At 35.9% G+C, this 15,820-nt stretch overlaps 2 protein-coding genes across 2 annotated transcripts; both read right to left on the bottom strand.

Annotated features, from left to right (window-relative positions):
• Nucleotides 1-1,774: 1,774 nt before the first annotated feature.
• LOC110632817 (phosphoglycolate phosphatase 1A, chloroplastic) lies at nucleotides 1,775-5,940 on the bottom strand. Its single transcript, XM_021781155.2, has 11 exons — nucleotides 5,590-5,940; nucleotides 5,446-5,513; nucleotides 5,217-5,309; nucleotides 4,275-4,346; nucleotides 4,089-4,160; nucleotides 3,884-3,943; nucleotides 3,636-3,688; nucleotides 3,338-3,435; nucleotides 2,645-2,744; nucleotides 2,073-2,176; nucleotides 1,775-1,989 (listed from the first exon to the last, which is right to left on the bottom strand). Exons 1-11 carry the CDS (start codon nucleotides 5,843-5,845, stop codon nucleotides 1,883-1,885), a joined length of 1,083 nt encoding a protein of 360 aa, XP_021636847.2. The 5' UTR covers nucleotides 5,846-5,940; the 3' UTR covers nucleotides 1,775-1,882.
• A 650-nt stretch (nucleotides 5,941-6,590) lies between these two features.
• Nucleotides 6,591-8,638, bottom strand: LOC110632818 (probable ubiquitin-like-specific protease 2A). The gene is made up of 7 exons (XM_021781156.2): nucleotides 8,486-8,638; nucleotides 7,809-8,022; nucleotides 7,547-7,714; nucleotides 7,326-7,457; nucleotides 7,160-7,241; nucleotides 6,958-7,068; nucleotides 6,591-6,880 (listed from the first exon to the last, which is right to left on the bottom strand). Exons 1-7 carry the CDS (start codon nucleotides 8,553-8,555, stop codon nucleotides 6,809-6,811), a joined length of 849 nt encoding a protein of 282 aa, XP_021636848.1. The 5' UTR covers nucleotides 8,556-8,638; the 3' UTR covers nucleotides 6,591-6,808.
• Between the last annotated feature and the right edge of the window lie 7,182 nt (nucleotides 8,639-15,820).

Here is a 15,820-nt window from a genome sequence, read left to right as displayed (position 1 = left end):
CAAGGATGAGCGATTTCACTGGTCTGTCCATTGCATCTTCTTGTTCCAAGACATCATGGCAAATGTATGATTCCAATGCTCTTTGCCTTCGTGGGTTTTTTCCATATATAGCTTCAGCAAATATGAAATCAATTGTCAGAAGAAGTTTTACAGTTAAGGAGTTAACAAGGCCAGGAAGTTTCTATTGAAACCAAAAGAAGACAAACCCCAATGGATGATTGTAACCTGGAGTCCTGGTTGAGATATGGGATTCCACAAGCAATCCCAAGTCTTCCCAACTTTTCTCTCCAACATAAAGCAAGGCAATATTTATAAGCAAGACCACAGTCCAAGCTTCCATTTGGTGAAAATCACGTCTGCAAGAACGTAATATCCAGCAACGAAGTCAAAGCCTTCGACTTTTTCTGTTTTCTTTTCTAGCTTTTTCTGACCAACCAAACAGAAAATGAACTGTAATTTCTTGCGTTTTCTGGTCAAATTCTGGCAACCTCTGCCATTGCGCCACTGCCAACCAAAACCAGTAACCCTCATACTACCACCACTTCTCTTCCATTTCTACACATGATGAAACCTGTGTCCGTCATAAATGTCTTCTTGATCTATTTTAACGTTCTCCAAGGAACGTTGTCACCTATGGCACACAAGCTTACCAAGGATTTGTTGGTTAATAATGGACAACTACTCATCAATAATCTAATTATAGCTCATTTATATCTGGTTCCAGGTATGCAGGTGATTTGGTTTTGAAACTCGAGGGAAAAATGGAAATTGGTATGTTATTGCTACTAGCTAGATGTTCTTAGAATTAAAAAACATACAAGCACATGGACTCAAGAAGCCAAATAGATTCAGATATATTGCTGTAATAGAAACAAGTTTGAAATTGATCTTATAGTTAACGTTTTTCACCATCCAAAATGAAAGCAAGGAACCCATTAACTTTGGCGGCGCTGTGAAGCTCGAGTTTGAGCTTGAGTCAGAGTCAAATGGAAAAAAAGAAGGCAGCGATGAGGCTAAATGACTAATTTAATCCAGCTCCCATGAACTGATTTGTAGTGGAAATCAATTCATTTCATCATTGACTTTGTATCTTTCAGTTTGCTCCAATAGTTAACCTTTTGCATACAAGCTAAACCGTTCCTGGGTTTTTAACCTCTCCCTGTGAAAAGACACTATACCAAATGTTGGTTGCGCTAAAAAATATATTAGCATTTGATTTCCAACATCAGTGCTGTCTGCTGTGCCACCACCCCAAAATTCTCATCAAGAGTGAGACAACACAGAACAATTTCAAGAAGTCTGTCAGATTAGTAGCACACACATTCCCTGCGCCTCAAAGGAGTTAGAATGTTCATAAACCATTAGGCTTCACCTTTAATCAGTTCAAACTTCTTCCCTAATTTTTGCATGGAACATCTTCAATTTTCATGAAATAGGTACGGGAAAAGGATCAAAATAGACTTCAGAAACAATTATGAAGCTAATACATGCAGGAAGTAATGCCATTTGGTACTGGGAGGTGACAAGACACTCCAAAGGCACAGATAACAGCATCATGGTTGTGATAATGTACAGGGACACAAGCATTATATCTGCCTTTTTAGGACAGCGCACAAAACTATTTTAAACAGATGCTCTTAAATCTATTGGGCTGCTTTGAAAATGGAATACAGCTACCAAAAAATCATATAAGCTTGGAACTTGATGATAAGCTTCACGTAGAAATAGGGGAACTGAATAAAGAAGAGCAGACCAAAAACTGCATCTTGCTGGCTAAAACAAAATTTGATATCCTTTATTTCTAATCTCGGGAGAATTACCACAGAGATGTATATCTGCAATTATAATTGGCAAAATGACAGTGTACAAGGTTTATACATGCTCATACAGTTGCTGCTTTCAGAGAGAGAAAATCAGAAATTTTGTTTGTGTAGAAATCTGGTTGGATGGAGTTACCGGGGCTTTGAAGCATTGATAATGAAGTCACGCCTATCCAAAAGGAAAACCTCCATTAGGAAAAATGATGCACCAGTTGAAGTTTAAGAGCAACATGTTAAGTGGTGACTACCTACCTGAGAGAACAAGGAGAGTTTTGCAACCACCATTTTGCCCAAACAGAATATCAGTATCTAATCTGTCCCCAACCATGCATATCTGTGACTTGAGAATCCTGAATCTGTAATTGATCAAATCCATGAAAATGGTAAGAGGGATCAATTACCCAATTAAATGGAACAACTATTTTCCATTGGATTGTCTTTCTCAAAATGCTGAAAGTGCTTTAGATTTCGTCACATCAGTATGCATGGTTTCATTCGACATGACATTAACTGAATTACTGAGACATCAAACATTGTGTTGTTATAGTCATATCACATTCAAAGGTTAAGTATGAACTCTAAAGGTTCGACCTTACCAATGGTAAAAATAGCCAATTGACCATGACCAAGTAAATAACACAAACATTTGATTGAGTCAAAATTATATATTTTGTGACAGATTTCAAGACTGGCTAGGTATAAAAACAGTGTATAATGTATAAACTGCACATCAGGTCTACTGAATCTGCTCAAGCTTAAGGTAGTAGAGAAGATAAAAGATAAAATATAAAATATGCAAGCATTTAAGCATTTTGAGGTCATACTTGTTTGCCAAGTAATCCATCATAAAAGTTGATGGCTTTCCAACAACCAGTGGTTCACGCTGAGTTGATCCAGCAATTGCACCAACCATGGAACCACCACCTGAAATTTAAGCATGCATTATAGCCAATTGAGGAAGAATTTGCAAAGAAAATGAACAATCATAAAAGTGAACTCGATCAGAAAGAGTCACAGTTCTGCTGAAAAAGAGGAAAGGAGGAGTTTCATGATGTATGTTCTCAAATTTTCATGATTAATGGTCTAATGCTGCTTAGGTTTGGTTTCAACTATAATCCCAAAAATGGTAACTTCTTGATAGTCGACCAATTTTGGCAATTGTAAAACCAGTTCATATTCTCAATATTTCCTCATCTAATCATGTATATCACATTTCAGTCTATAATGCATTGTCATTTCATCATTTCAAATTCATTGTTCCCTAGTGCCACTGATATGAAACTCCTTAAAGGCAAGGCCCCATGCGTCCTCTAATGCCACGATACTTATTCACTTGAAATTGTGACAAAGAAGTTGTGAAAAATGATATATAAGAACTATCTCATTGTGTAGGCATTATTCATCAAAATGCTTGTACTAGCTCTATCTCTTCATTCAAAGATTCAAAATAATCTTCATATGAGAAGAAGAAAAGGCTATGAAACATGAAAGGCAATATAGGCAGGATGGATGAGAACCTGCCCATTCCTGAGCATCTGTGAGATGAGTGACAGCATCACGATTGGTGGCAATGAAGAGGCACCCTGTGTTTTCCCTTACACAGAGTGTTCCATACCTTTCATGCACAAAAAAGAATAGATGATCACCAAAGTGTGGTCTAACTTCTTAGCAGATGAAACAAAAATAAACAAGATATATAAATAAAGTACACTCTCAAATAGAAAAGGCAAATACTCTTTATTTTTGTGCAAGTTTTCTGCACAATGTTTGTGTTTCTAAGAACATACATGTGCAATAACAGATTGGTCAACTTACTGGACTTTGTAGTAGTTGAAATATCGATCAAATCCAACCACAACTGCTCCAACCTAAATAGCAGTGGAGAAACCTCTTTAGTATACCCAAATTTTAGATAAAAAGAAACTACATTTTGCTCCTTCAATTTCCAGTTGCAGAAAAAGAATGCAGAAACCAAGTCGGTTTTTCAAGTTTTGGAAAAAAGCCTTAAGAAAAATCCAACCAGAAAGGCTATAAAGAAAGGCAAGAGAGCAAAGAAGTCTTACATCCTTATCATGCTCCATTAGAAACCCAGGCTTCAGTTCTATCTTCTTCCCACCGTCTTCCTGCACAAATCTAAGAACACACATTAAAAAAAAGGTCTATTCCTCAACAGGCTAACAAATGGTACAAAATTTGGCAATACTCTTGGCAAAATCTGATATGAGGTGAAATTTAGCAATTTTAATGGAAATTGGAACGCATACATACAGGTCCACCAAGGTATTGAAATCCAGCAAGTTCAAGCTCCTTCAAGATGCCATCCTCACCTATCACATAAACCTAAAATCATACCCAATTATCAGCCCTTAATAAGCTACATCTCACAATCATGACAAACACGATACGCAGCTTAGTGCAAAGGCAAATATAGGTGAGTGTAAAAAGGCTGCATACCTTTTTTTCTTTTGGAAAATTAACGGACTTCAAGTATGCAGCAGCTGCAAAAGATGATGCAAAAATTTCCTCCTAAAACAGTTTGAATGCAGTTAAAGATCCCATTAAAAGACACCAACTTATAAAGCTATTAAAGAAGTGTTTGTTTTACCTTTGAGTGTAGCTGATAACTGATAGACAGGTGAACTAGTGTGATTGACAAGCTTAAAAAAATAAAGCTGATAGCTGATGGGCAACTAATTGTATTGGCTCTATTTTTAAAGCTGTTTCTCTTTCTCATCAGCTAATAGCCGATTTGATTTTATTTTTTATTTTGACCATATTATCCTTTTTTATTTAACTTGAAAATTAATATTATTAATACTTTTATCTTTTTTATTTACAATTTTAATATTTTAATTAACTCATATTTCAATTTTGTTAAAATATTTTTTTTTATTAATAACATAAAATATAAAATATTTATTTATATCTAAATACTTAAAATTAATTATAAATTTTTTTATTAACAATAATAATTACTTTATTATTTTACCTATATTTTTAAAGTTATTTAATTTTTTTAAATAATTATTTTCTAATTTTAATAATAAAATAAATGATATTATACGATAGATTAATAATTATATATTTATTTTAATAATATAATAAATGATATAATATATTAATTTAATAATTATATATTTAATTTAATAATAAAATAAATAAATAATATAATAAATTTATAATTTTATATTTATTTAAATAATAAAATAAATTATATGATATATGCCCTTATTAGTCATTTCACATATCAATAGCAACAGCTAAATATAGTTTTACCAAACACTTATTGACATAGATAAGCTATTATCAGATCAGCAGCTGCATTCAACTTTTAAACCAAACGGCTCTAAAAATACAAACACCAGGTGAGAAAAAGAGGGATCACTTAGAACTAACCTCACTGATGTTCAGACCAAGTGTCTCAAACTTCTTACCATATTGTTTCCTAGACTTTGTGGAGTTGTTGGTAACAAAAACTAATCGCTTGCCCTGCACAGAGAAAAGTGAAACATTTGAAAATTTTATCAATGAACAAGTAATTTTCCTTTTTGGGATCCCATCTTCTGACCTTCATCTGAACAAAAGTAAATTAAAACTAAACAAAGAAAAACCAAAGCAAACAAACCCTTGAACGAAGCATATCAAGAGTCTGAGGGACTCCATCTATCAATTTATCACCTTTCCAAATAACTCCTGCAGAAAATTCATCCACTCATCGATGACCCATGAAACAAAAAATAACAAGGATTAGGAAAAAAAGGATTCTGACCATCACAATCAAAGATGAAGGTCTCGACAGAGTCAATGAGCTCATCAGCATTCTTCAAAGGCTGAGCTGATGCTCTGGTCTCCATTTTTGAAGCAGCAATATTCTTTCTACTAAACTTAAAATTGTAGTTCCATTTGGTGTTTGGTGTAGAAAAAGAATTGTAAGAGAGCGTTTTAAGGCCCAAGAATTTGGGGATTGTAGGAGAAACAGCAGGCACTGAAACAGAGGAAGAGGCTACTGCTGTTCTGCCTAGCATCTCTCTCTCTCTGTTGGTTGTGAATTTTCTTTTTTTTTTTTCTTTAATTTTTTTTTATGGCGTGGTTTCCGAAGCGGTGGTTTGTGGCCGTTATGGCTCTGGATAACGCACACGCCATGCGCTCGAGTCCAATCAAATACAACCATCAGATCAAACTTGATCAAACGATTGTCAATGAGTGCACACTGAATAAGCTCCCTTTTCCTTTTCTTTATTATTTCTCATATTATTGAATTGGATCAAAATCGATCAATCAAAATTAAACCAAAATCAAATCGAAATTGAAACTGACAATTTCAATCCGATACTGCACCAGTGGTCACGTCTACCTTTAACAATTGAATCAGGCAAGTGGGTTCCAAACTTCCAATTAATAAAACTCGCATATATTGAAATGGTTCTGCGCAAGGCAACTCTCGCCATTTTTTGCAACACCAAGAGGAAATCCAATATATTAAAGTTGTGGGTAGGGGCATTCAACAAGCCTGCCCAATTGAGTGTCTAGAAGTTGCAGAAGTGCGCTCTCAATTAGCCAACAACATGTCATTATCGCATAGGGATGAAACACCAGGCTTTTCAGTTTGGTAATTTTGTACAACAAGTATCATTTTGGTCCGAAGAAGCCTTACCCAGCAGGTAATTTATACTGAAGACTGAACCATGAACCATGTCATGAACTGAAAATCTACTAAGCTAACAACTTTTCCAGTACCTACAATCAGAAAATCCCAACTGCACCTCACAATCAGCACAATCAACTTCCATTTCTTCTATTTTCATCTTCATGATAATTTTATACAAAAAAACCATAATTACTAGTATAGAGTAAATAGTTAGGGGACCTGAATAAGACTAATCTTTTTCTAACTATACCCCCACATGTAAGTATAACTACAACAATATCAAATCCTCCCATCATGAATAATAAAGTTATATCATTTGATTCTTAGGAACGCAAGAAAATCACTTTTCAAGGGGTTTGAGTTGCTCGCAAAAGTTCTTCAAGCCTTCAAGATTGAACCATTCATCTGTCATCTGCAGTTTAAACATAGTAGCACTCAATACAAAAATATATGGTCCACACTTCATAAAAAGCAAGAGGAAAAGCTTACAAAGGAAGGGTAATCCTTCATGCGAAAGTTCTCAGGAGCTTGTTCCATAAACAAACTTATGAAGTAGAGAACATAATTACCACACTCTTCACTATTTCTCTGTTGTGGCACCTGAAATGAATTCATAAAAGCACTGGTAAGTAAACATCGAAGGGGCTAGGCCTAGATCTTGAAAGTCTCTGAGATCTCAAATTGTCAACACCTTAGGCACCAATAATGGAATTTGCAAAATTGACTCCCTACTTTCAGGCCTGCCCCCTGATTTGTAAATGTCGAATAGAAACCTGGACATCGGCAATGCTTTTAGATACTCAATTTGGCAATAATATTGAAACTAACAACACTATTTGTGCAGAAGAAAAGCATACTTTCTTATTGCTGGTTCAAGCCGTCTAGGGCCTGCCATCTGAAGTGAATCCAGCAACAACATACATGGAGGACTACTTTCTGATTGCAAACTTTCACCCAAGTTGCAGAAGATCAAGAGGCTCCAGTGTCTCCTAAATGGAAGACATTTCAAACACTAAACTATTATAAAATAGCATGAAGAAAGAAACCAAACCGTCAAGCAAATGGGAAAAGAAAATACCAGTAAACAATAGGAACAAGAACATATGGCTTCGAAAATATGTGCTTTTCCTTTATCCAAGTCAGCATACATTCTTTGGATGATGAAGTCATGTATGCAGCAAACCATAGGCTGTCAAAGTATGTAAAGGGCATCCTCTTATCTTCTGAGAAGTTCCTCCACAAATTTCTACACATGTCAAAGAGATTTGATAACACAGTCAACAACTATTAGAAAAAGAGGAAATAAACCTAGCTCAGTAGATTGTAGAAGACAGACTTACTTAAAGTGGATGTCAAATGCTCGAGTGTCCAGCTTTTTCTTCGATTCAGAGATAGCATCCTTACCCTTCAATCTCTTCTTTGACTTGTGACCATGAGGAAAGGTTTCTACAGAACAAGAAGATACTATTGTAGAGCATTTCGTCTCTTCACCCTGTTTTTTGGCAATCCTCCTACTTCTAGCATACTGTTTAGAAGGATGATTTTCAAAATCCTCTGCAAGAGCATAGCAAAATCATCTACAGAACAACGTTTCGCTTCCAATTTTCAACAGATTTTATCACTTTGATGGTAAAAGGTGAAGTGTAAAGTTAATTGTGCGTGTATTATATCTCTATAACTCTTGCTTTCAGTTAGCATAGTTAAATTGAACTTTAGAAACCATAAGATCACTTGATGTTGGAATGACAAAATCTTACAATGAAAATAGTATACAAAAAACTCAATGGCTCAATTCAGATCCACAATTACTTAAAAACATAGGGAGTTCTCAATGGGTTCGCTATTTTCCACTGGTTTCACTCTCAAGTTAGGTTTTTGCGTTACCAAGAAGAATGAAAGTGCAAATTCAATCCGAAATAGCACAAGCTCAACACACATCTAATAAAACATTAGTAATCAACGCTTTGCCTCAGAACCCAGAAAAGAAAAAGAAAAAGATGAGTGAGAATGTGTTCACCTGAAGCTGGAGAGTCGAGATCAATGGTGATAATCCCACTACTAGTTCCAGGCCTTTGTCTCTTTCCCATATCTGTCTCTTTTTTCTTTCAGGTTTCAACAACATAGGTGCGACTGCTCGTGCTCAATTAAAACCAATCCATCTTAAATTTATTTTTTTAAAAGAAAATCATTGCTATTAATTGTTAATAAAATTCTATTAAAAAATACCTCGTCCGTCCACTTAGAGTTATTTTATTTATCATTTTAATTATATTAAAAAATATTAATTAATTTTTTCAATTTTTTTTATCTCTATTAAATATAATAATTATTATTATAAATTTTTAAATTCATTTTGTTATTTGTTTTTGATAAAAATAATTTAATTAAATTAAAAAATATTTTATTATAATTTAAGTAATTTAATTATTTCTTTAATTATTATATAAAGTTTTTAAATGAAAAATAAAAGTGAGCAAAGTATAAGATTCTTTTTTTTTAAATAAAAGGGACAATATTAAAAAAAGTCCTCAGACAGAGCTTGAACAATAAAATCTGGTGGATGGTCAATCCATTCACCCATATCTAACACAGAATGGGTCGCTCTAGCTAACCTATGAGTCACACCATTCGCAGACTTGTAAACACGTGCAAAAATAATTGAATCAATCTCAGACAATTGAGACTTACAATTCGAAATAAGTAAGCCAAAAGAAGATGAATCCTGATAAAAGGGATCCTTGAGAGCCTGAATTACTCATAAAGCATCAGATTTAATAATAACTCGCAACCAGCCCTTGGAAAGCACCCAACTGAGTGCCTTTTTGATACTAATAGCTTCAGCCTCCTTTGCCATTAAATTACCTTGCAATACCACGTTATTTGCTGCCAAGAAGCTACCGTTCCAATCCCGTGCTACGAATCCCACACCAAAACGAAAATTTGGAATTGCCATGGTAACATCAACATTAATCTTTAGCCAATCACAAGAAGGCTTAGACCAACGCCTGATCAAAGACTGAGAAGCAGTAGGGAGGACATTTGGTTGAACCGCCTACCACTCATGAAAAGCGAAATTTGCCCGCTGCCAAACCTAATACGCTATAAGGAGCTTACCATTCCAGACTTTATCATTCCTGAATTTCCAGAGAGACCATCAAATAAACAAACCCAAGGCTATATCCACAACCCCCTTTCTGTTTAAAAAGCTTGATAGCCAACCAAAAAAATTATCAGCAGAAGGATTAAACCACCCCAATGGCGAGGCTATCCAAACTGACATAGAGAAAGGGCAAGAAACAAGAATATGCAAAAATAGTCTTAGAATTACCATGACACAAAGGGCAGATATCTGTCACTGGGACATGTTTGGCCAAAAGCGATGATAGACATGGCAGCACATTAGTTGCAGCTCGCCATATGAAATTCTTCACCTTCGAAGGAACACACATATTCCAAAGCTTTTTCCACAAAAGTCGAGAATCATTCGAACCTCCTAATCTAGAATCCCAAACAAGAGAGTTGTAAGCACTTCTAACAGTAAATATACATTTCGACTCCAACTTCCAACAAATCCAATCTAGGGTCCGAGAAGATGACAAAGGAATAGAGAGGATTAAGGCCCTATCCCATTGATTAAGAAGAGAATTAATGAGAGAGACATTCCAAGACCCATGGTAAATCAAATCAGCAACAACTTGCACACCAGAGTCGCCCATAGGCTGAGTGGTAACAAAACCATTATCTGGGTCTCTAAGACAGGCATCTGACCAAATATTAACTTGGTTACCTGTTTGTCACGACCCAAAATTTTAAACCGTGACCGGCGCATAATTTAAGTATTCTTAAATTATGTAAGCTTTATCAGAGCATCTTGAATGAATATATTGTCACTTACTAATCCAAAAAAAAAAAAGACAAAATCCAAATAAACAAAATGCTGAATAAACATCATAAATATCCCATAAGTAAACTGCGGAGTCTCTACAAATTTCAAATAAAAACTTAAACTGTTCAATAAACTAAACTAATTATTAGCCCGAGAAAACATGAATTCGGGCATACCACGAGAACAAATCAAAGATTGTCCCTCTCCAGAAAATGGACTGAATATTTGGATGAGCTGCAGAATTCTACTGATCTGAAACAGATAACAGGCAGAGAAAACGTGGTTTGAGCTAAATACTTAGTGAATGATAATTATAGCACACAACGAAATAGGAACATGCAGACACTTGATTAATTTCTCAATAAATTTTCTATTCAATAAAATCATGCTCATGCTGTCAAAATCATTAATAAAATAATTTCATAAAACATATTATAAAAGAAATTTATTCAATAAAAATTTTATAGTACAGTTCACCAAGGTGATGATACCCCACATCACCAAAGGCCAGATGGTAAGCGCGCTGCCATATATTAGATATCTTCCACCTCTTCACAGATATCAATACATATGATACTAATGCAAACCATAAACTGCAATGATGCATGACTCAACAATGCAACCTAATACCGTGATAGTCTACACAGTGGAGTCAGATAACAGAAATAGATATTGGGCACAGGTAACAATTCAAAACAGAAAATCAATTTGTACAAATCAATCAAAATCAACAAAAAATTTCAGATAACAAATAATAACTGGTAGTGCAATTCCAATAGTTTATTTTAATAATTTTAGAGAGTTAATAAGATCAAATCAATCTCAAATCAATTCAGTGTAACACATCAGTAAATTTTATAGTCAGATATCAATCAATATAAAGACACTAAAGGCCTATTCCCGGAATCCTAATGGCTCTAATGTAAAGATAATTGACAAAATCAATTATTTAATCAAAATCATAATAAAATTTAATAATAAAATAAAATTCTAGAAAATCATATGTAAAATAATTGTTAAAATACAGATTTAAAATTTCATTTAATAACAAATTTAATGCTAAGAAAATTTAAAAGTGACTAAAACGGTGCCATGTACTATAATTACCACTTACCTATAACCTCGAAGACAATAGTTATTTTCAATGGAAGAGAGACAATTTCAACTGACAGATTGAATATTCGAATCTCCTACATACTCAAAATATAAAAGAAAAAAATATCAAATAATAATAAAAAAATAACTTTAATATATATATATATATATATATTTCCGGTGGGGACGTGATGAATGGGATGAATGGGACGATGTTATGAATGGGACGCAGAGCATTAAAGAACGCAATATATATATAATAACAATCATTATTGTCCAACAGTAATTATAATCAACCCAATTCAATACCAATGATCAAAGAGGGAAAAAAAATTTCTATAATAGTTGTAACAGATCAATGTAAGAAAATAAAATTAGATTCACCCATTATTGAACAAAAAATGAGAATTTTTACCTTTAAAACAGAATCAAAGGTGATGAATTGAGAAATAAAAATCTAGAAATTCTCTGTGCACATCAGATTATAAATCGTAAATTTATATATATATATATATATATATATATATATATATATATATATAAGATGATGAAAATACCTGTTGAGAGTATTTGGTAGGAAAATGAGGTGACAAACAGGTTTTGAGAGCAAAGTTTAGCAGAAGAGATGATTAGGGTATATATATTTCAAGAGTTCTATTAGGTGTAGAATGGGATAAGAATTATTATTGAATTGGGTTGTTCAGATTATAGATGTATATTTAATTTCGAAAATAATATATATATATAAGAATAATTAAACAGGCCATCCAATAAAACATTCTTTATTTTATTTTATTATTATTTTTTTGGATAAATATTTTAAATTATTGTTAGATAATTAAAATAAATAAATAGATAAATATTGAGTTTCCACATACTTCCCCCCTTAAAAGAAATTCGGTCCCCGAATTTAAGCAGACAAAATTCTAACCTAAAGAATCAAATAAGTGGGGATATTTGGCTTGCATTTCAGATTCTACCTCCCATGTGGTCTCACTACTTGAGTGATTATGTCACAAGACTTTGACCAAAGCCACTTTCTTAGATTGGAGTTTCCTAATTTATCGATATAAAATCTTTACTAGTTGCTCATCATATGACATATCATCCTTAAATTGTATAGTCTGATGTTGCAAAACATGAGATGGATCTGATACATACTTACTAAGTATAGAAATATGGAAAACTGGATGTACATGTGCAAAACCAGGTGGAAGGGCTAAACGGTAAACAACTGCTCCAATTCTCTCCAAAATTTCAAATGGACCAACAAAACGAGGGCTAAGCGTCAATTTCTTTTCAAACCTCATGATTCTCTTCATAGGTGAAACTCTCAGAAATGCATGATCACCAACCATAAACTCTACATCTTTACGCTTAGGGTCAGCATAACTTCTCTGTCGACTTTGGGTAGTCAAAAGTCTATCACGAATTAGTCGAACATTCTCTGAAGTTAACTGTATCAACTCTGGTCTAGTAAGCCTTCTTTCTCCAACTTTATCCCAACAAATCGGTGACCTACACCTTCGACCATATAATGCCTCATATGGAGCCATCTCTATACTTGCTTGATAACTGTTGTTATAAGCAAACTTCACTAAAGGCAAATGATGATCCCAACAGCCACCAAAATCCATAACACATGCACGAAGCATGTCCTCTAATGTCTGTATGGTCCTTTATGACTGTCCATCTGTCTGAGGGTGAAAAGCAGTACTAAAGTCTACTCGTGTTCCTAAAGCTTCTTGGAATTTCTTCCAAAATCGAGAAGTAAACTGAGTACTATGATCAAACATGAAGACTAACAATCTTATCTATATACAACTGTGCAAGTTTAGCAAAGTCATATGTAGTCTTCACAGGAAGAAAATGAGCAGATTTTATCAATCTATCCACTATCACCCAGATTGCATTATAATCACCTCGTGTACTAGGTAGACCCACAACAAAGTCCATGGCAATATGCTCCCACTTCCACTTGGGAATAGGCAACAGCTGAAGTAAACTAGATGGTCTCTGATGTTCTGCCTTAACCTGTTGACAAGTCAAACATTTAGCAACAAAGTCTACAACATCCCTCTTCATGCCACCCCACCAACAATGCTCCCTTAAATCATGGTACATCTTAGTTGAACCTGGGTGTACTATGTAAGCAGAATGGTGTGCCTCCTCCATGATTTCTCTTCTCAACTCATCAACATTGGGGACACAAAGTCTTATGCCATAACAAAGAACTCCATCATCATTTAACATGAACCCTTGAGCTTGGCCTTGATGGATACTATCTATAATCTTATATAACTGAGAATCCCTCTTATGAGCATGTCGACACCATATTTTGGTCGATCCCCAAAATCAATAAATTTTGAAATCGATCCCCATCACCAAGTCTCCATTCGTTTCTGATCCCTCTTCATAGGGATCTAAATTGACACTAAGTCTCCTTGCCAGACGATCACGTTTCCGATCTCTCTCCAAAGAAACCGAACCAATACCAAGTTTCTGTATCGCTCAAATCCCTACCGATCTCTTGAACCAATTATTAAGTCTCTTGGCCAGTTAATCACATTTCCGATCTCTCGTCAAATGAAATCAAACCAACATTAGGTCTTCGTACCATCCATTTTTATTTTCGATCTCCCTTTTAAAATTTTATGGATAATCGTTTAATAAAGTTAAGGTTTTAATCCAGTTTAATGAAGCTTTCGACCTTAAGTGTTCAAATTAGGTTTCTAATTTTAATAATCTTAAGTCCCGTTTGGTGTTTGTTCTCAGCCGATTTCATGCTTACAATGTTTTTACGACCTCTTATACTTGGATTAATAATCACTTTTAAGTTTGATGTTCTAATTGGTTCAGACAGTCAGGCGCTTATACAATTTAGATTCTTTCCGATCTCATCAAGTCATTGAACAAAAGAAAGAACTTCATTTCATTTCAAAATAAAAAATATAAGTCATTCGGCTGAAGGATCACCCCCAGCCTGTTCTACATTTTGTTCACCCTCTCTATCACCCTCAGCCTCCTCCTCGCTATCCTCTTCGTCTTGGGGAGCTAGGTCCACCATTCAGGAAAAGTCCTCCTCGGGATAACGCTTCTTGAGCTCGGCCAAAAGGTCCCCGTGGGCGTGCACATAAGCACCGGCCTCCCTCGTCACTGCCTCTTCTTCTTTCGCTCTAAATTCTGTAGTGAGGCGAGCGACATCAGCAGCTCGGAGCGCCCGAGCTTCTTCAAGAACATGAGCCTGCTCGGCCAATTTATCCTCATAGAATTTCATCCGCCCCTCAATTTTAGCTATATTTTCTCGGGCAGATAAAAGTTGAGCTCGGGCGGAAGCCGCTTCTTGACCCACCTTTTGGATCTCTTGCTTTAAATGATGAGCCTCTTTCTGGACGATATGTTGGTTCACCAAACTCTCCATGCTTAGGCTCATAGTCTGGGTCTGGATATCATCGAGACTGTTCGAGGTCAGCCTATTTCGATCCTTCTGAAGGCAGATGGAGGCCCCCAAAACCTTAGCCAAACCCAGATTCTCTCGAACAGTTCTGTTTTTCTCCAGGGAGTGAATCAGGACTTGAGCGTCGCGGGAAAGAGTCCTTGTAGGAGGTTGGGAAGGACCCCCTTCCGCACTCGGAGCAACCGTTGGAGGCGGCGGTTCTTCTTGTTGAGGAGGAGACCGGATCACTTCTACTTCAGGGATCGGCGGTCCCGAGGGTCAAGACGAGCCTCTCTGCATCTCCTCTGGATCGTGCCTTAGCGTCTGAGAGGCCTCGGTGCGCTTCATCTCCCGCACTTTTCTGGAGACCTCTCTCTTTCCCTTTAGGCTCTCCTTGGAAGCCTCACCGCTCGCCATGCCTGTACAAAGAAAAAGTTAGTGAGTTCGCTAAGGCCCAAAGATCAGAGAAATAGAAAGTACCGAGGCCGAGGTCAGAGAGCTGAAGTCCGCGTTCTTCGCCGGTAATCAGCTGCATTGTCCAATGATGCAATTCGGCCGTCACCGCATCTAAACAGGAGAACTTCTGAGTGGCCGCCTGATCTTTTAGCTCCATCGCCATTATGCCCTCTTCCCTATTCAGGGTGATGCGCTTCGGAAGTGAGGGGCCCAGATGCAGCCAGCTACGTGGGAAACCCTCAAAACCGTTCGGAATCTTTCTCCTCAGAATAAAGAAGCGATTCTTCCAATTCTTCAATGAGGAAGACAAATCGGTAAAAAGCCCACAATGCGGCTTCGTCTGAAAGAACCAATACTCATCGTCCTTTCGACAAGTTAGCCTATGTAGCTCGACGAACACCTTCGCTGTTGGACTGAGTCCTTTAGCTCGGCAGAGGCCTCTAAAGGCTACTAGAATCCGCCATGAGTTCGGATGTACT

This window comes from Hevea brasiliensis, chromosome 10 (genome assembly GCF_030052815.1).
Source record: "Hevea brasiliensis isolate MT/VB/25A 57/8 chromosome 10, ASM3005281v1, whole genome shotgun sequence".
Lineage (NCBI taxonomy): Eukaryota > Viridiplantae > Streptophyta > Magnoliopsida > Malpighiales > Euphorbiaceae > Hevea > Hevea brasiliensis.
This window is presented reverse-complemented; position numbering and strand designations above follow the sequence as displayed.

Bases quoted from the DNA above. Each gene is read 5' to 3' on its own strand.
- LOC110632817 (XM_021781155.2), bottom strand. From the start codon at position 5,845: ATGCTAGGCAGAACAGCAGTAGCCTCTTCCTCTGTTTCAGTGCCTGCT. The intron at 4,347-5,216 runs GTTAGTTCTAAG...AAACTGTTTTAG, and splicing joins TTGGTCTGAACATCAGTGAG to GAGGAAATTTTTGCATCATC. The intron at 2,177-2,644 runs GTATGACCTCAA...GATCAATTACAG, and splicing joins ATGGATTACTTGGCAAACAA to ATTCAGGATTCTCAAGTCAC.
- LOC110632818 (XM_021781156.2), bottom strand. From the start codon at position 8,555: ATGGGAAAGAGACAAAGGCCTGGAACTAGTAGTGGGATTATCACCATT. The intron at 7,715-7,808 runs GTAAGTCTGTCT...TGACATGTGTAG, and splicing joins GCATTTGACATCCACTTTAA to AAATTTGTGGAGGAACTTCT. The intron at 7,458-7,546 runs GTATTTTCTTTT...TCTTCCATTTAG, and splicing joins CTTGTTCCTATTGTTTACTG to GAGACACTGGAGCCTCTTGA.